Raw genomic sequence first — 21,775 nt, 5'->3', positions numbered from 1 at the left:
CACCACGAAAAAGAATAACTATTTTAGGTGATAGATATATCAAATAGTTGGATTTAATTATTCCACATTGTATTCATGAATCATACTTTATATCGAATAACTATAATTATTAATTGTGCACTTATAATAAAAATTCAAAAACCATAGATATTATTCAGACTTTTTCAAAAAACATACTTTAAAAGCATTTAATACTAACTGAAACAGTTATTTATCACACCATTAAAATTTTATCTTAATACTTATAGACTAAAGAGGGAAATATCCCCACAAAATAATACCTTTATTCCTAGCTTATTTTTATACAGGTTCTTTGTTTTAAATATGTCTTAAAAACCTGCAGTAACTTATCATCCCTTGAAGCTATAGATTTCTGTTTACTAAGAAGTTAATTGAAAATGAATTTTTTCATTCAGCTTACAAGATGAACCTGGTTTTAAGATAAATAAAAGAATCCTACTTAGAAAAACAGAATTCGGTTTCTTTTCTCTCCACCAACATTTTTCAATGTAAAGGCTAAATGCCAAGTGATTATCATAGGTTAGAGAAGGATTAAGGGCAATATGTATACACCAAATAGAGGCAAAAAATGAAATAACAAAATAAAAACTTGAAATGAAATCACCAGAAAGAATGTTTATTAGACTTCAATAGGCTTATCTTCCACCATAAAACTTAACACCTTAAGTATAAGAAATATTTCACGTTAAGGAAGGAATAAAATCACAGGGGTAATCTAAGATCAAAACCCCACAAATTTTAGTGATTGGCTGGTAAAACTCAGAGAAGTTTACAGATATCTTTTGACTACATAAGATCAAACATGTTCAATAAATGGGAATATTTTTGCTAGTATTGGGCCTCATTGCAAAATAACATTACTCTTCCATTTATCCTTAGTCCCTTAGTACACAATGATTACAAATTATGGTGTTCTCGTATTTATAAAAAAAAAAAAAAAAAAAAAAAAAACAAGATATCTTAGTTTTCAAACATTTTACAAAATCTTGTCTCTCGGAATATTTGTGAAGATTTTCATTTGTAAGTTCCATTTTAGAACTGCAGGTCAGACTCAAAAGGCAAAATAATAATTTGTTAACTAAATTTTGATTTAAAAAACCCATGAAGCTTAAATTATACTTTGTTTTCACGATCCACTTTCAATTGACCTTATTTGGTCAAAGATAGAACATAGTAGTAGTAAGGTAACCCAGGCCTAATTCTTTTTTACTTTTACTACCTCTGACACTTTGACATAATTACTTTCCATGAAATTGACATTGTAATGACCCATTCATCTCTCAAGACAGTGATGCTGATAAAATTAGAAGAATACACAGCACAATAATTCAGAGAATGGAAGAAAATATTGACAAATCAGGTATCTGATAAAGAACTTATATCTAGAATATATAAAGAACTTTTGCAACTCAATAACAAAAAGACAAAATATGGGCAAAGTATCTGAGTACATATTTCCACAATGAAATACATATCAAATGAAATCTAATACAGATTTCAGTCACAATGAAACACCACTCACAGTCACTAGAACTGGTAGAAAAAAAGGGAGAACCAAATCTTACAAGGATGTGGAGAAATCAAAACATTTATACACAGCTAATAATAATGTAAATGGTACAGCCACTCTGGAAAACAATATGGCAGTATCTCAAAAGAGTGAAACAGAGTTACTATTTGACCTGGCAATTATACTCCCAAATATATACACCAGGCATCTACCAAAAAATAAAAAGGCACCTTGTACACACATGCTCACAGGTTCACTATACCAAAAGGTCAAAAGAATCCAATGTCCATCACCTGAACAATGGCTAAACAAATTACGGCATATATAAACAAAATATAGTGCTATATTATTTGGACATGAAAACATGAGGGCTGGTTTGGCTCAGTGATAGAGTGCTCACCTAGCATGTGCGAGGCCCTGGACTCAACCCTCAACACCACATATAAGTAAATAAATTAAATAAAGATATTTAAAAGAATGAAAACATGGATAAGACTATTATGCTAAGTGAAAGAAACCAGCCACAAAAGGCCACATATTATATGATTTCATTTATATTAAATGTCTAGAATAGACAAATCCATTGAGACAGAAAAGTAAAATTGTAGTTGGCTATGGCTGAGGAGATAAGTGTTGGGGTTTATGGCTAAAGAATACAAAGTCTCTTACTAGGTGATAAAAAATATTCTAAAATTGATTGTGGTTATGTTTGTACAACTCTGTGACATGAATATGCTAGAAGTCCCTGAACTATATACTTTAAATGGGTGAATTATATGACATGTAAATAATTTCAATAAAGCCATTATAAAATATATATGTCTCACACTTCAAGTATGAGGTGCTATTATTTTAGAATCCTATACGTTATCTCAAAGTCCAACAGAGCAGAATTTTCTATTAACTAATTCATTGTAAAGAGAACAAAAATTTTAATTTTTTTCAGAAAAGCTATAATTTAAATGGCCTATCATCAATATCTGATATTTCTTTTTTTTAAGAGAGACAGACAGAGAGAGAAAGAATTTTTTAATATTTATTTTTTAGTTTTCGGTGGACGCAATATCTTTATTTTATTTTTTATGTGGTGCTGAGGATCGAACCCAGCGCCCCGCGCATGCCAGGCGAGCGCGCTACCGCTTGAGCCACATCCCCAGCCCAACATCTGATATTTTTTACTAAATTGTTTATCAACTTTTTTCAAAAACCATAAATGCTCAATGCAAAAAAAAAAAAATGGCAAACATAAAGAAGTGCAGATAAAAAAACAAAATTCAGCAATAGTCCACAACCACAATAAGTATTAACAGTAATAAGGACAAATATATCCTTAAATACATACCAAATAAATTACTTTCCAGGCTCTTCCACTTACTATTTAAAATAAATATTTCCCATGTAAATTAGCAGTATTCTACAGAACAATGTTTCGTGGCTTATAGTTAGTATATATTATACGTACCAAAAGAATAATCCAATCAGTGGGTATTAGGTTTTCTTTTCAATTTTCCTTATTACAAATTATAATGAAATAAATCTTTGAATATATATTTTATACATATCTTTGATTATTTCCTTAACATATTATAGAAACAGAATTGACTTTGGGAATACACATTATTTTTGTTGGGGGTGGCGATACTAGGGATTGAACCCAGGGTGCTTAAGCACTGAGTCACAACCCCATCCCTTTTTGAGAGATGATATTCTAAGTTGCTTAGGGCCTCACCAAGTTGCCAAAGCTGGCTTTAAATTTGTGATCTTCCTACTTCAACCACCAAGCTGCTGAGATTACAGACCACCGCCAAGTCTTAATAAAGATTACAGGCAATTTAGCAAGATTTTAAGCAACTTAGTAAGACCATTTCTCAATTAAAAAATAAAAAGGGCTGGGGATGTAACTCAATGGTAAAGCAACCCTGGGTTAGCTTCCCAGTATAAAATATATATATATGTGTGTGTGTATGTGTATATATATATATATATATATATATATATATATATATATATACACATACACACACACACACACACACATATATACATATATACTACATATGTAATTTAAAAATTAAGATTACCAAACTACCCTCAAATGTAAATTATACCAATCTGGATTTGCACTTGCTCTTTCCCCACAATCACCATTATTAGATTTTACATCCTTTTTTAACTTTCCCAGTCTGATAGGTAAAAGAATAGTACCTCCTAACAACTTACATTTGACGTGAGACAACCTATTTTCAGTTGTTCATTGGCTATTTTATATTTCTTTTCTGTGAACTGGTTGAATGTATTGCTCATTTCTCAAATGAATATAGAAACATTTATAAGAGTAATCTCTATTTTATTAATTAACGACAAGTATATATTAAATCATTGTTAATGTTTAATCCTATTGAATTGACAAAGCAGTAGTAGATAAGTGTGTGTCTACAGTCAATATAATATAAATATATACATATAGGCAAAGACCCAAACATATATAAAATATGGCTCAAAAGATTTTTAAGGTAGATTTTTTTTTTTTTTAAAGAGAGAGTGAGAGAATTTTAATATTTATTGTTTAGTATTTGGCGGACACAACATCTTTGTTTGTATGTGGTGCTGAGGATCGAACCCGGGCCGCACGCATGCCAGGCGAGCGCGCTACCGCTTGAGCCACATCCCCAGCCCTAAGGTAGATTATAATCAATAAATTATTATAGATTACTATAATTCAATATTCATTTAACTAAAACATGATTTTTTTTCCTATAGTTAACTTTTCATTCTAATTTCCACAAACCAAGTTAACCAAACATTAAAGCAAAACTGATCAGTGGATTAAAAGTAATTTATTAATTTTTTAACCTAAAATATGAAAAGTGAAGAAAAATTAATATATGGCATAAGAGAATGTAAAAGTAAGATTTAAAATAATCTTGTTCATAGTGATAAAGTCCCCAAGCCCCAAATTTCTCATTATAAATATATACCTTGTGAATTCTTCTTATTAAAACAGATGCAAAAAATCGTAATGTTATTCTCAGTTCGTCAACAAAGGATTCATCATCCGTCACATCCCTTCAATTTAGGAGAAAAGTAAACATTCAGAAGTTCAGAGAAACGCAGTTTTACCTTCTTGAAACTGAGAAGAAAAAAAAGTCCTCTTTTTTTTCCTTTTACTGTTGCTATTTGTCTTTTTATTTACAAATAATGCATTCAATTGCACAATAGAAGAAATAAAAAATAAAACACCACTCATAATTTTAATACCATGACATAATCAAGATTAACTAAAATGTAGCATGTATTTCCTTGCAGACATACATGTGTACATAGTCTTTTTTTATATATAACTAAGATCATCTTCTAAGCATCACCAAAGAAATTTGATACAAAAAAATTTGAGTGTAAAATATTTATGATAATATAAGTGTAAAAGTTTTTTTGAATGTGTGCTCTATTTGAAAAAGAAAATAAACTAAAATGCAAACATTTTTAAACCAAAATTTTGATATCATCTGAAGTGATATCTTTCATTTTCTTAAAGTCTTGAGGTCCCTAAAAGAATTAAAGCATTTTCCTAATCAAAGGCATGAAAGGTATATATAATGGTGACATCCTAAACTTGAAGATGGTGCTGTTAAGTCCCTTAACAGAATAAGGAAGACAATAGTAGCACCCATGCCTCTATTTTACTCAGAAAGCAGATATTACAACATCAATAGCTACACTATGGAGAAAATACAAAGCTTTAACAATTGGAAATACAACCAGATTTTACATCTGAATAGTCCTAATTAGGGAATGAGTTGAATACAACCAGATTTTACATCTGAATAGTCCTAATTAGGGAATGAGTTGAAGTAAGGGCATCTTCAAGAAAGGATTCAATTTATAAAAGGCTTCATATCATCAGCTTTGTTTTAAATGATAAACATTCCAGCTCCATATTTAAGACACAAGTTGATGTTAAAAAAAAAAAAATCATAATATACAGGAAAAATTAATTTTCAGGAAAATATGGCATATGACCTACATATTAGAATTTTCTTAATATGGTTATACTAGATGAACTCAAGTAGTAGCATTTTTAAAATAGAATATTCAAAATATACTGAATCAATATAAAATTAATGTAGATGTCACTATACATTATAAGTCATATAGGCTTATGTGTTCAAATAGGTAGCTAAACATGTTTTATTTAAGGAAATGTTTATTCATTAAATGAATATGTTGTATCTCTCTGATTCTCAAACTATACATATTTTTTTTTCCAGATCTAGAATATTTTCTATGTTCTGCAAGATATAGAGTAAAACAATTTTCTTATTTTGGGAAAAAAAAACATGGTTGATTTTTCTAGGGAATCTACTGAAATTAACTTTAAATTTAATGAAACATCTAAATTATAGACTCCCCCCACCCCAGGTATAATTATTTAAAATGTGAAAACTGTGTACAAAATTATTAAATTACTACATTTTGAAGTGATAAAAAACTCTACAAGTTCTTTTCTTTAAAAAAACAGACTAGGGCTGCGGTTGTGGCTCAGTGGTAGAGGGCTTGCCTAGCAGGTGCAAGGCCTTGGGTTCAATCCTCAGCACCACATAAAAATAAATAAACAAAATAAAGGTATTGTGTCCAACTACAACTAAAAATATATACATATATATTTAAAAAAAAACAGACTAAGCCTGGCTCAGTAGTGCACACCTGTAATCCCACTGACTCAGGAGAGGCTGAGGCAAAAGGATCACAAGTTAGCTAGCCTCAGCAACTTACTGAGACCCTAGCAGGTCTCAGTATGTATGTATATGTATATGTGTGTATATATATATATATATATATATATATATATATATATATATTTTTTTTTTTTTTTTTTTTTTTTTTTTTTTTTTTTTTTTTAAAGAGCTGGGACATACTCAGTGATAGAACACCTATGGGCTCAATGCCTAGTACCACCAAAAATAAAAGCATTCAGTCAAAGGCTTTTATTTTTTTCCCTTTATTATCTTTAAATTATTAGTTGATTTCCTACATCAATGATTTTTAACTAGGACCAACTATGCCACAGGTAATATTTGATAATCTCTGAAGACATCTTTCATAGTCAGGAAGGCAAAGGAAATAAGAAGAGGTCAGAAATGCTGCTAAATATCGTATTATACATAATACAGCCGGGCCCCCCACCATGACAAAAATTTGGCCTAAAATGTCAAAAACTGAGGAATCTTAGCTTAGACTGAAAATACATCATTAGCATGCTTAACTTGATGGTATTCACTGTATTAAAGAAGAAAGATCTTATAGAGAGAACGTACCTGTACCATGGATAAACAAAGTTTTCCAACACTAACTCAAGAACCTGCATAAAAAGTATTTTTTTTAGAGAAAAATAAAATTGATTAATTCTGGAAAAACAAAATATAGAACTTAGTAATATATGTATTACCAAAAACAAATTTAATTATCTCAAATATTGACAGTAATATTATACTTTCATGATAAACTACACATTTCAGCCTTACAAGGTTATGAGAATCCAAAAATAAAAGAAAGACTGTAGCTCAGGGATGGAAAATGACTAGTATGCAAGTGAACCCTGGGTTCTTTTCCTGGTACCATAAATTAAATAAAATAAAATTGTTACTGACTCCGATCCTTCACTAAACCAAAAAAAAAAAAAAAAAAAAATGTTCTATGGAAAGAAGAAAAATAACAGCTTAGATTTTTGCATTCTTAACTTTCTCTATAAGTTGATATTCTCAAAATAAAATGAAGAAATAAGTAGCTGAGACTTCTATAAGGGGTCAAAAATATGTGTCATGATTAGCTTTGACAAGATAAAAGTGACTGGAAGGAAACATGAAGGGGAGTTTTGGAGAGCTCATTATGTTCTATTTCTTAATCAAATATAAATTACATAGATATGGTAACTTTTTAAAGATTTTAGCTATATGTTTAAAATCAGCATATAAGTTAAATGTGAAAAAGTAACAAAACAAAACAAACCCTAAATGTTAAACCTTCCATTTCTTGGATCAGGAAATAGCAACATATTGTAATTTTTATAAGGAGTTACAAAAATGAGCAGTAACTTTAAAAAAGGCAACAGGAAGGGAATGAAACAATATATCTTGCCAATATACCTTCCAAGTCAGACCATACACCTCATTAGGCAGCAGTAACAAAAGTTGTTTATTCTATAACTTGAATGTTAAGACAATGATAATTTGGATTTTTTTATTACAAAAACTAAGTATTATCATATTCACTGGGAAAAGAAGATATATATATATATATATATATATATATATATATATATATATATATGAGAGAGAGAGAGAGAGAGAGAGAGAGAGAGAGAGAGAGAGAGAGGGGAAGATATAACAATGAATAAGATACAGAGGGAAAACTAGAAAAAGTTTCTAGTTTAACCTTTGGTCCTCTTTATTCCCCCCTCATCCAATGACCAAATCCCACTGATCTTACATCCTACATAGTTCTCTTCTACAGCCTCACTGTGTCCTCATCTTCTTATCCCTTATATTGCAGCAGCAGACTCTAAATTATTCTCCCTTCTTCCAAGCTTGCCCTCCTCCACTCTCCATAGAGGTGCCAAAATGATCTAAAATATGTATTTGACTACATCACTCCTTGCATGAAACCCGCAATCTATCAAGCCACAATACATGAAAGAAAAGTGGAACTACACTTGATTTTGATGGGGAATGCTCTGCATGCCAGCTTCCTTTTCACCTCCCACAGTATCCTGAGTCACATCTGAAACTCTACTTATACAAGTTTGAAAATCAATGGCTTCCAGGATCAATCAATCAAAATTTCATCATATAGCTCTTAAAAGTCTTTATATTTCTAAAGAGCTATATAAAATACTTGTTAAGAACTAACTCAGACCTGCCTTTTTGACTGAGTTCTGCTACCAATCAGATATGAATCTTGAAAAAAAAAATATTAAATTGTCTAAATTCCAGTTTATCTTTGGTAATATCAATAATAGCACCCTCTTCAAGGCTGGGTGTAAATTACACGAAATAATGCATGTGCATAGCACAGGGCCTAATATACAGTAAGTATACCAATAAATAATCACTACTGAAATATTATTTCCTCATTGCCCACATCCTCCCTCACATTGTAGCACAATAAATTACTCACATGCTTGTGGTAATGCTGGTGTAAACAAACCTACTACAATGACAGTCATAAAATAAGTATAGCACATGTGAATATGTACAGTATACAATATTTAATATAAAATAAGCAACTATGTTACTGATTTATGTATTAATTACACTGAACTGTTTTTTATATTTATTTTTTAGTTTTAGGTGAACACAATATGTTTATTACATTTTTATGTGGTGCTGAGGATTGAACCCAGTGCCTCGTGCGTGCTACGTGAGCGTTCTACCACTGATCCACAACCCTGAACTTTTTTTGGAGATGGGTTTCACTATCTTGGCCAGGCTGGTCTCAAACTCATAAACTTATAATCATCAGCCTCTTCAGTAGCTGGGGACTACAGGCTTGAGCTACCACACCCAGTTTATACTATACTTTTAATCAAAATTCATTTTTATTTATTTTGCGGGGAGGATACTAGGGACTGAACTCAGGGGCACTCGACCACTGAGCCACATCCCCAGCTCTATTTTGTATTTTATTTAGAGACAGGGTATCACTGAGTTGCTTAGCACCTCACTTCTGCTGAGGCTGGCTTTGAACTCGCGATCCTCCTGCCTCAGCCTCCCAAGCCCCTGGGATTATAGGCATGCGCCACTACACCCAGCCTACTCCTTCATCTTATAAAAATAAGATAAAAATTTTTACTGTACAACAGCATGCAATATCATGCTGGCAATAGCCTAATATGGCTCATACTTACTGTATCTCTTGACTTCATCAAGAGATCACGTCCAATGACTAAACTATACCATTTAGGTTTGTGTAAGTACATTCTGTGATATTGTCACAATAATGAAATTATCTAATAATGCATTTCTCAGAACGTATCCCCATCATTAAGAAAGACATGACTAGGCTGGGGTAGTAGCTCAGTAGTAAAGCATTTGCCTAGCATGTGTGAGGCACTGGGTTTAATCCTTAGCACTGCATAAAAATAAATAAATAAATATAGGTACTGTGTCCATCTACAAGTAAAAAAAAAAAAAGAAAAAAGAAACACATGACTGTAGCTGGCAATAGTAATTAAATGAATTACCTCTGAAAGAGATGCATCAACCTTAGAAGAAATTTTCAGGTCTAGCCATGGTTGGTAGTTTTCAAGTAGCAAAGAAGGCCTAAAAAACCATACAATTAAACCACTTGTAATTTAATAATGCAATTAGAAAGATCAACAAATAAAAAAGTATTTAACTTACCTATGTCGTTTACATTTCACTTTACCACAAACAGCACAGCTATGACCTTGTGGAAATAATTCTTGAAGTCCTAACTGCTAAAAAAAGAAAATTGAAGAGGGAGATTCATCTTTACTTTATGTATCACTTTTACTACAGATAATCAACTTTTCAACAGTTTTTCCACTCAATGTCTGTTTAACAGTGGTACCATTCTTTACAATAAAAACTACCGGCTAAACTGAACTGCCAGCAAAGAAAAATACCTAATGAAATACTTCACAATACCTAAGCCAAATTTCCAAGGTTAGAATTAAAGTCAAGGTGCTGGGGATGTGGCTCAAGCGGTAGCGCGCTCGCCTGGCATGCGTGCGGCCCGGGTTCCATCCTCAGCACCACATACAAACAAAGATGTTGTGTCCTCCGAAAATTAAAAAAAAAAGCAATATTAAAATTCTCTCTCTCTCTCTCTCTAAAAAAAAAAAAAAAAGGAAAAAAAGAAAGTCAAATGTTATGACCACTTATTAAAAAATTCAACCTCTATTTGAATGAGATACTCTACTGCAAAGGCATAAGAAAAAACAATTTTGTTTCTCCAAAACCTTGAATTCATTGAGGGAGAACCTAAGTGATGACTAGTCAGGTTCCTGACCAAATACAGGGCATACTTTCAGCACTCGCCTCGCAAGTGCAAGGCTCTGGGTTCAATCCTCAGCACCACATAAAAATAAACAAACATATTGTGTCTAACTACAACAAAGAAAAAAGAGAGAGAGAGAGAGAGAGAGAGAGAGAGAGAGAGAGAGAAAGGAAGGAAGGAAGGAAGGAAGGAAGGAAGGAAGGTAGGTTGGTTGAGTAAGACTTGATGTTGTCCCACCAGGAGTTGCAGTTGTCTACAACAAAACAGTCATCTACTATGTGTTAGGTCCTGGATTCAATCCCCAGCAAAACACACACACACACACACACACACACATAGAACAACAAAAAAAGATACTGCACTAAATCCTGATCTAGAGACCAGAACCTTGCCTTTCAGAGATTTACTATACCACCACCTTTATTGAATTTCAGAAAAACAAATGATTTTGATTAAGCAAACTGAATAATTACATCTCTGTTTCTGTGGTGAACACAGACATGTATAAAATTAACAGGGTTAGAGGGCTTGCCTAGCATACAAAAAGCCCTGGATTCTGCACAAAAGACAAGAAAAAATTAACAAGGTTAGATTATTTAACACAGAATTCCCTAAGTCTGTGACTCAAAATCTCCTGGAAATCTTTTAACAGGTTTGGATTAAAAGTCTCTAACCCAGAACTATTCAATCAAAATCTGGTGGTGGGGTTCAGAAATATTATGTATTTTTTATATATCTTTTCTTCTCTCAACTCTGCCTCCCTCCCTTTCTTTCTTTCTTTCTTCATTTAGTCTGTTTTTTTTTTCTTTAGTTGTAGATGAACACAATGATTTTATTTTATTTATTTATATGCGGTGCTGAGGATCGAACCCAGTGCCTCACATGTGTGAGGCAGGCGCCTCTACGACTGAGTCACAGCCCCAGCCCTCAGAAATATGTATTTTTAAAGATGCCCCAAGAGATTCTACTGAACAACCAGCTTTGGGAACCTCTGTTTTAACTTACTGTCCTGCTAGTTAATATTTAGTTGGAAGACACTCCAAAATTATGGATCCCAACTTCCTGAGAAATTTGTATTTTCATTTTAGGCTCTTCTTGGAACTATATACCTTAAAAATAGGCCTGGGGATATAGCTCAGTGTTGGAGTACATGCTTAGTATATGCAAGACCCCAAGTTCAATACCCAACACCAAAAAAATAAAAATAAATATACATATATATATACACAAATATACATATATACACATATTCCCACATGGGGGTGTATGTGTGTGTGTATACACATACACACACACACACACACACACACAAAGTAAGCACAAATAAATTTCATTTTGAAATTTTTCTGACAGACTTCATGCTTTCTATTATTAAATAATAGTAAATGGATTTTTAAAAATCGTTTGCTTTGTTTTCAACAATAAATATTAAACAACATAGGGTCATATATATTGACTTAAAAATAAGAACACAATTTTACCTTGGGTTTGTATTTTATTGTAAAGAGTATATTTGGTAGGAGAGAATCAGGTCCCAAGGAACAGTAGAATGTTACAACTCCAGCAACAAATGACCAGAAGATCATTAAAACATGAAGATACCTTAGAAATAAATGAAAGTAATTATTAGAATCAACGAAAATGTATACAGTTATGCCTTCATTGATTTAACAGGTATTTGTTAAGCATCTACCAATCAGAAAAAAAATTTCCAGTGACAATTAACTTTCTATAATGTAGCTATTAAATATAATAATCATAAAATGTAGGCTGTTAAAAGTATCATTTAATTTAAAGTATAAAGAAGTATAAATTCTCAACATTTTATAATTTAGTACCTGTGTTGTCATATTTGACTAACCTATACTACATTCTTCCAGAATACCTTCTAGTGGTATATTCATATTCCATCAAAACTTAAATTAAAAAAAAAAACTTTTTTACTCAGTACCTAAATTATGCTAGACAATGCTAGGCTCTGGGAATACAGCAGGGTACAACACTGCCATGGTCTCTATTTGCATGGAAAACACTGCCTAGTAGTGGTAACAGGTAGGTAAACAAGCACAATGCAATGAGATCATGTGCTTGATTTTATGACAGAAAGTATATGTGATATGAGAGCACCACAGGCCAACAACTTAACCCAAATTTGAAAGGACAGAAAAGCCTTTTTTAGATAAAGCAACATGTATAGAAAAATTTGAAGAGTGTGGGCCAGTAAATGAACAAAGGAGAGCAGGATAGATGAATGAGGGACTAGATAAGAGCCAGGGAACTCAAATTTAAGAAAACCATGTGAGCTAAGGTCTGAGCAGTTTCAAGGAATAAGTCGCTTTGAGGGGAATTTTAAAAAGCAAGCAGGGGGCTGGGGTTGTGGCTCAGTGGTGGAGCGCTTGCCTAGTATGTAAGAGGCATTGGGTACTATTCTCAGCACCACATATATAATGAATAAATAAATAAAGGCCAGAACATAAAAAAAAGACAATATTAAAAAAAAAAAAAAAAGCAAGCAGAAACCAGATGATATAGTGTTATATATCATATCAAGGAGTCACAACACACTAAGACATGCTAAAAATAAAATTAAAACAAATGTAAATGAAGTTACAGAAGAAAAAAGTGACTGGGAATGGCAACACTGCTGCCAACACTGCCGCTATTTAAGATTCTACATATGTAGCTAAAGGAACTTAGTGAAGTTAGTAAACAATAAGGAAGAAAGTGGTTGTAATGAAAGGATGATAATGTCCCAGAGGAAATGATGCTGGCAAAAATCTTTACATTAAAGAAACTTTGGAAATATTTTATGACATTAGATAAAACACTGGAAGTGAATTCAAACACAAGAGTAGAGCAATTCACCTAGAAACAGAAAAGATGCTCACTCCATATCCTAAATACTCTTGACATATTTTTACATAAAAGTGAACACCATGAAGTGGGATCCAATCACAGTCTAAGCTCCTCTCATGACAGTAGAAATGTGAAGCTCTAATAATACTGACATTCACATGTTCTGCCTCTTGAAAAAAAAAAAAAAGGTAACAAGAAGAGAATGAAGTCACACTGCAACAAGGAGAAAAAGGGAGAAGAAAGTATTGGCAGTATTCCAAATCCTGTTTCCATGTTTCTCTGAGGCACAGCTATGCTCTGGTTATTTTTACACTTACAAAATCTTTCAATAATTCTCCTCTTTGCCAAACCAAGTGTGAGATGAGTTTCTGTTACCTACCATCAAGAATCCTGAGTACCCTGGATGCGGTGGCACATGCTTGTAATCCCAGCGGCTTGAGAAGCTGAGACAGGAAAACGGTAAGTCCAAAGCCAGCCTCAGCAATCACAAGGTGCTAAACAACTCAGTGAGACCCTGTCTCTAAATAAAATACAAAATAGGGCTAGGGATGTGGCTCAGGGGTCCAGCACCCCTGAGTTCAATAGCCGGTACCAAAAAAAAGAATCTTGAGTAATACCAAGAAAACAATAAAGAGTTTTAAGAAGATGTTAAGAAGAAAAGGGAGAGTATTAGATTAAAACCACTTTGGTTGCAATCTGGAGAATGGCCTAGCCTAGAAATGTGCAGGCTAATTTAAAAGCTTTTGCAATAATCTAGGAGAGTCAATGATGGTCTGCACTACAGAAGAGACAGAAGAAAAGAAGCTAATTAAGTTGAAGACATAGCTCAGAGGCAAAGCACTTGCCTAGCATGTGAGAATTATTGGGTACAAACCAATACCACACACCCAATAAAAGAAACAAAGGTAGGAAGAAAGGGAGTGAAAGAAGTTTATACTTTTGAGAGACATTGGGAAGAAAACAAGAGGACTAAAGTATATGTAAGTAGAAAGGAGAGGTTAAAAAAAAATCAGAGTCCTTTCAGGTATCTTAATATATGACACAAGAAAATATTTCATAAGTAATTAAATATTGGGTACTCTAAATAGTCGCACAAAATATGGGTTAAAGACAAAGGAGTTGGAATTATAAGCATAAATATCACTGAAGTAACAGGAATAAATGACATGACCAAGGAATTAAATGCAAAGTTAAAAAAGAAGAGAGCATAAGACATTTAAGAACTAAGCAAAGGAAGAGAAAATTATAAAGGAATCTGGTAATTAGAAGAGTTAGGAAGAAAACCAAAGTCAAACAAGTTACCAACGTAAAAAAATCTCATCAGAAATAGCAGTGAGCAATATGATCAAGTATGTTTAAATAAAGTAAGAGACAGATTAAGAAGTCTCCATTAGCTTTGGCAAGAAGAGGCACGAATGAACTAGGCAAAAGCAATTCTGGTAGAACAGCAAAGGACTATGATGGATTGAAATAAGATGGAGGTGAAAAAGTAGATTTGGTAAATATGGACTTTACTTTCTAAGGAAAGAAAAATTAAGATGGTAGCTGGAAGGGATTATGAGGATTCTTGAACAATTATATGGTACATATTTTATATATAATTTAACACCCCCCACTGAGACCAGTGTCCATATCAAAAACTAATAATTCTGGTTGGGCACAGTGGTGCACACCTAAAATCCCAATAGCTAGAGAGGCTGAGGCAGGAGGATCGCAAGTTCAAAGCCAGCCTCACAAATTTAGCAAGGCCCTAAGCAATTTATTGAGATCCTTTCTCAAATTTTTTAAAAAAATTTAAAAAGGGTTAGGGATGTGGCTCAGTAGTTAAGCTCCCTTGGGTTCAATCCCCAGTACCAACATAGATTAAAAAAAAAAAAAGAAATTAATATTTCTGTAGAGAATCACATGAACAATATATAAAGTCTCATGTTTGTTCAAGTTAGTTTCTTTCATAAAATGTAATTTAGTACCAAACTTGGGGGGGGGGGGGAATGACTTTGTTAGATCTTTTATGAGTTCAGAATTACAGATTAAGAACTATTTTGCTAGGTACAGTGGTGTGTGCCTGTACCTGTAGTTCCAACAACCCAGGTCACTGAGGCAACAGGATTGTTTGAGCCTAGGTATTTGGAGCCAGCCTGTACAGCATGAGCCAGCCTGAAACCTGTCTTGCAAAAAATATATATATAATATATATATTTATTATATATATATTTACTATTTATATTATATATTATATATGTTATATATTATATACTGTATATATAATAATTATGTATAATTATATTGTAAGTATATATAATATATATAAATACAGTATAGGCATATTTATATGCCTATACTTAGAATGAATGAAAATAAACTCTATATGCAATATATGTAAACTATAACTAAAGTAGGCTAAAACAAAGGTATTATTTAAGATGAAAATTTATGGCTTTAATGTATTAACTCCCAAATCTACAGCTTTAAAAGCATTAACCCCATGGTTCCAAACCAGCTTATAATGCACTAATTTCTTTTGTCATTGTCCATTTTATTGGTTTCTGTATTTCTTTAATATTCCTTTCCATTTTGTATTTAGATTTACTCTTTGTTTATATCCCCAACTTTTTAAATGTTTAGCTTGTTGGCTTTTCAGTGCTTCTCTGTGTCATATCCAAGAAGACTGCCCAAATCAGCATCTTGGAGCTTTTTCCCTAGAGGTTCCTCTAGTAGGTTTATATTTTTTGTTATTACTTAGATTCACTTTTAGTTGAATCTTGTATACAAGGGGAGATAAGGGTCCATTTCCATTCGTCTGCTGTGGATAGATAGTTTTCCCAGTACAGATGTTAGAAGAAACTGTCCTTTTCCCATTGTGTGCTCTTGGCACCTTTGTTGAAAATCAGTCGACCATAGATATATGCGTTTATTTCTGGGCTCTCAATACTTATTACTTGATGTGTCTTGTTTTGTGCCAGTATAATGCTTTCCAGTTACTATATCTTTGAAATACACTTTGAAATAAGGGAGTGTGATGCCTCGAACTTTATTCTTTTTGTTCAAAATTCCTTTTGCTATTCAAGGTCTTTCATGATTTCATACAGATCTTTGAATTGCTTTTATTTCTAACTCCAAAAGCACAGCCAACAAAAATGAACGTAAACAATGGGATTGTATCAAACTTTAAAGCTTCTACACAGCAAAGGGAAAAAAACAACACAGTAAAGAGAAAAACCTATGGGATGGGAGACAATATTTCAAATCATATAAAATTTAGTTCTAATAAGGAGCTAAAATCCAAAATATATAATATATTCAAATAACTGAACAGCAACAAAACTAATAACCCAAGTGAAAAATGAGCAACAGATCTGAACAGATAGGTTCTTTTATACTTCATTCATATTTCTCAAAAAGACTTAATGGTCAGTAGTCATATGGAAACATGCTCAATATCACTAATTACCAGAGATATACAAATAAAAACTAGAATGAGATATCACCTCACACTTATTAGAATGACTATTATCAAAAACATAACAAGTGTTAATGAAGACAGGGAGATAAAGGAATCAAGTCTTTCTTTGATGGTTTTCCTATTATCTTACTATAAAATAAAAGTAATACATCATTTTAAAAAGTATTTTGGGCTGGGGATGTGGCTCAAGCGGTAGTGCGCTCGCCTGGCATGCACGCAGCGCTGGGTTCGATCCTCAGCACCACATACAAATAAAATAAAGATGTTGTGTCCGCCGAAAACTGAAAAATAAATATTTAAAAAATATTCTCTCTCTCTCTCTCTCTCTCTCTCTCTCTCTCTCTCTTTAAAATAAAGTATTTTAAAATAATATATTTAAGTCTACTACCATAATGGAAAAAAAAATCAAAGTAATGAAGGCTCTTGATCTAACATAGTTTACACAGAGGCAAACCAACATGTCCAAACACATTAGAAGGACACAATCAGCAGAAGTCAGACTATAGAAAACTCTACAGAAAAAAAAAAGAAAACTCTACAGAACAAATAGCACAGTTTCTTCAACTAATAAATGGCAAGTTTGAAAAAAAAAAAAAAAAAGAGGGGAAAGCAACTTTCAGGTTAACAAATCTTATTTGCATCTTAATTTAATTAACTGCAAAAAGCTGTAATGAATAAGAAGTCATTTGATGGACTGAGTAAAGGAAAGAAATGATACAGCAAATCTAGTAAAATAATGATCAAAATCTAAGCAGTACATAATCAATTATTTACTGTAAAATTACACTTTGCTGTATATTTGAAATTTTTAATCATAAAATATTGAGGAGTTCTAAGAAATTCAGAAAAATCTGAACACTAAATGAGCATTTCATGCTAAGAAATTATTTCACACAATAGTTAATAACAGTATGTTGTACACCTGAAAAACTGCTAAGAGATTTTGATGCTCTCACCATAAAAAATGATAAGAATGTGAAATTATGTACATGTCAAATAGTTTGATTTCACCATTTTACAACATACACATGTATCTAAAATATCAGGTACACAACAACTATATACAATTTTTACTTGTCAGATATATATACAAATTACTTTAGGAAAAAGTTTTTTTAAAAAGGAGTTAGGCTGGATGTGATGGCATACACCTGTAATCCCAGTGACTGTGGGGGCTCAGCCAGGAGGATAGCAAGTTTGATGCCATCCTGACCAACTTAGTGAGATCCTGTCTTGAATTTTTAAAAATGGGCTGAGGATGGAGCTCTGAAATAGAGAGCCCCTGAGTTCAATACCCAGTTCCAGGGACGGGAGGCGGGGGAAGAGGAGGAGAAGGAAGAGAAGGGAAGAAAAAAAAGTTACTTTAGGAGAGATCCAAGATGGTGGAAAGGTATGCTGCAGACCTCAACTCCTCTGCAGTTTAGAATCTAAGAAGTGAGAGAACAGGGTGAGAGGGAATGCACTGATTCACAATACTGGAAGGTCACAGATTTGGGAATTCTGGTTACTATAAAACAGGAAAAAATACGTTAACTGGGAAACAGCACCTGCACCATCTGAACAGGTTTGAGAGATGGGTTAACAAAAAGAGAAAAGGGGAGAGATAAAGTTGACAAGTTTATTTTAGAAATAGCAGAAAAGAAAGTCAGACTGAGTTAAGGTGAGACAGAAGATGCAAAGCCACCTGGTGAAGGAGAAGTATTCTACTTTTCTCTATTTTTTGGTAGAGAACTGTGATAGGCAGCTACTTTTGCAGACTACATGTAAGTTGTAGTTGGGAAAGTGATTAAATCTCTACAATTTCATTAGACCTGGATAACATCATAGGGAACACTTTGACATGCCAGCCAGCCAAGTACATCTGTAGTGCGATCACTATGAGCTCAATGTGGCCAAGACCTCCTCCCACCCACCCCCTGGAGTCAGCAACAGTAGTAGGAGTGGAGCAGAGAACAGTACCCAGCACTTCCAGAGAGTGCAGCACCTAGGGACCAGCATGCACACCTCTACTACTGACCCTCTTTTAAGTGCCTCTGCCAGGGAGAGTGGCACCTAAGGAGCAGTATGTACCTCTGCAGTCACTGAATTCCCCATCAGAAGATAGAGGCACTATGCCCTAAATGCAGCCTAGCAATCTGGCCACCAGCAAGCACCTCAGCTTTTGCCCCATGATCCATCCACCACCATGTGCCCCCACTACACACCAGACATTGGCCACACCCTGAGCCTCAGCTTCCAGCTGCTGTCTCTTACCCAAGTTGGTGGACCACCTCAAGCCTCTACCATGTACCATCTTGCCCAAAGCACTGAAAACTATAAGAGAAACTTCACATCAATTTTTATACATAGAAGAGCATGCAAAAAAAGGGTCTCCATTTAAAAAATCTCAGCAAGGAGAAAACAATCTTTTAATGATTATTGTTGAATTAGATGCTTCATATAAAGTATCCTGTTGTGTCTTCTCTTATTAATTTTTTTCATGGTTTCAACTAAATTTATGTACTTTCAATTTTTTAAATGGATTTTTTCTCAATACCTCTTTGCTTTCTTTTCATCTCCATTCCCTTCCCTTCTCTTTCTGCTCATTTTCTTGACTTCTTTTCTTCCCCTACACTATTTTCTTTGTTCTTTCTTTTCTTTTTCCCCTTCTTCCAATATAATTTAGTATTAAGTAAACTATCATTAATGCTTAACTATTCATCCTATTCCATATTATTTCTCACCCACTTTTCTCATTGTTTAGTAAAGTTGTAGAGATCATAAGCAATAAGCTTTTTAATGTATGTTAATGTATTATTTGCTCTTAAATTACCACTATTACTGATGGATATTTTTTCCTCTCGAAATAGTGCTGGTGGTTGAACTTAAGCACTTTGATAATGGTAACTGTGTTGGCGCTAAGGTATAACCCCAACCCAGGGTTTATCATAAAGAGATAACTACTCACCAAAAGACTGTCACATAAAAAGAAAAAGAAGACAATCTCATGAGGAAACAAGCCAAAAGGACACCTCCAAAATTTTAAAACTTCCACCCCACAACAACTGAAATCCATATACAGTGAAGCTAGTGATATGCTGAACAAAGACTTCAAAGAGTTTATTGTTAAAATGATCAATGAATTAAAATATCTAAGGGATGAAACTATGGGGAAAAATATGGGACATGAAAGAGTACTTCAATAATGAGATTCTGAAAAAGAACCAACCACAAATCTTGGAAATGAAAAACAAAATAAGTCCAATAAAAGCTCAGCTGAAAGTCTCTCCAATAGATTAGATCAAGTAGAAAACAGAATTTCAGAGTTTGAAGACAAAGTGTACATTCTGGAACACTGAGACAGATCAAAGAGAGAGAGAGAGAGAGATTAAGAGAGAGGAAGGAAGGAAGGAAGGGAGGGAGGGAGGGAGAAAGGGATGGAGAGATTAACTATAATAGCCAAGAACTCTGGAATAGCATTAAAAGACCTAAATTAACACTCATAGGTACTGAGGAATGTTATGATTTGAATGTTATATGTCCCCCAAAAGCTCACATGTGAAACAACGTAAGAGGGTTCGGAGAAATGATGGGGTTGTTAGAGTTTTAACCTAATCAGTAAATTAATCCTGATAGGGATTGAAGTAGTAGGGTGGGACTGGAGGAGGGGGATATTGGGGGCATGACTTTTGGTTATATATTTGTATCTGGCAAGTGGAGTCTCTCTACTTCCTGATCATCATATGAGCTGCTTCCCTCTGCCACACTCTCCTGCCAGGATGTCCTGCCTCATTCCAGCCCCAAGGAATGGAGCCGGCCTTCTATGAACTAAGACCTGAAATCATGAGCCCTCAAATAAACCTTTCTGCCTCTATAGTTGTTTTGGTCAGCCACAGCAGCAATAAAGGTGACTAAAACAAGGAAGAAACAAATACAGGATAATGCCTTTGATAACCTGTTCAGGGAAATAACAGCAGAAAAATTGCCAAATATTAGGATTAAATGGACATCCAGAAACTGGATGTATCTAGAACCCCAAATAGACAAGACCAGAAAATAACCTCTCCATGACACATTATAATTAAAATGCCAAAAATCCAACAGAAGGAAAAGAAATTTTAAAAACTCCAAAAAAGAAATGCCACATCACCTATAGAGGGAAATCAATCAGAATAATAGATTTCTCTGGAGTTAGAGAAACAGAGAAAGAGAGAAAGAGAGAGAGAGATAAAGTCCAGAGAGCTTGAAATGACATATTTCAAGTCCTGAAAGAAAATAACTTCCAACAAAGATTGCTATATCTAGCAAAAATATGAAGAAACTAGGGATAAGAGCTTACCTTCATATCATAAAGGCTATATATTACAAACCCAAAGCCAAAAGCATACTGAATGCACAAAAACTGAAATTTCCTCTAAAATCAGGAAAAGATTTTGCTGGGCCAACACTGCTACCACCACTGCCCCACTGCCACCACTGAACCTCTGCCTGCTGCCACCAAGCCGCTGCTGCTAACCCATTGCCACTACCACTACCACCACCATCCAGAGGTCCAATGCTAAGGTGACTACAGGTTTGAAACCACATAGCCATCTCCACCGGCTACAGCATGGGAAGCCAGGATGCCAGCAGATTTGCCACCACTGCCATCTCCAGGCATAGCCACCTCTATCTAGGATGCTGGCGAGGACCTGAATGTCCAGTGTCAGGGTGCCTGTGGGTTTTGCTGTTCCTGGGGGAGTGCTGGTGACCACCATCTTGCTGCTTCTTCTTAGGGTCACTCCTCTGTGTGAGTGTATCTCTGAAGGTCTCTCTGCAAATTGGAGCAGCACTGAGATCTTGGAACTGAAATGTGGCCAAGTCTGGGGTATCTGAAGCCCAGATCTATGGGACAGTGACCGGGTCTATGTGGGCTGGGCTGAGCCTCA

At 33.9% G+C, this 21,775-nt stretch overlaps 1 protein-coding gene across 4 annotated transcripts in view; it reads right to left on the bottom strand.

Annotated features, from left to right (window-relative positions):
* Positions 1 to 21,775, bottom strand: part of Snx14 (sorting nexin 14) — a 97,621-nt gene that overhangs the window by 70,548 nt on the left and 5,298 nt on the right. For 2 of the 4 annotated variants that reach the window (XM_027928106.3, XM_027928108.3), the window contains exons 2-6: positions 12,031 to 12,151; positions 9,931 to 10,007; positions 9,771 to 9,849; positions 6,847 to 6,890; positions 4,510 to 4,597 (exon numbers count right to left, since the gene is read on the bottom strand). In XM_027928106.3, the coding sequence (XP_027783907.2) occupies positions 4,510 to 4,597; positions 6,847 to 6,890; positions 9,771 to 9,849; positions 9,931 to 10,007; positions 12,031 to 12,151 (409 nt within the window). The remainder of the gene's footprint in view (positions 1 to 4,509; positions 4,598 to 6,846; positions 6,891 to 9,770; positions 9,850 to 9,930; positions 10,008 to 12,030; positions 12,152 to 21,775) is intronic. The other 2 variants (XM_027928107.3, XM_027928109.3) reach the window with 1 other exon arrangement.

This window comes from Marmota flaviventris, chromosome 6 (genome assembly GCF_047511675.1).
Source record: "Marmota flaviventris isolate mMarFla1 chromosome 6, mMarFla1.hap1, whole genome shotgun sequence".
Classification (NCBI taxonomy): domain Eukaryota; kingdom Metazoa; phylum Chordata; class Mammalia; order Rodentia; family Sciuridae; genus Marmota; species Marmota flaviventris.
This window is presented reverse-complemented; position numbering and strand designations above follow the sequence as displayed.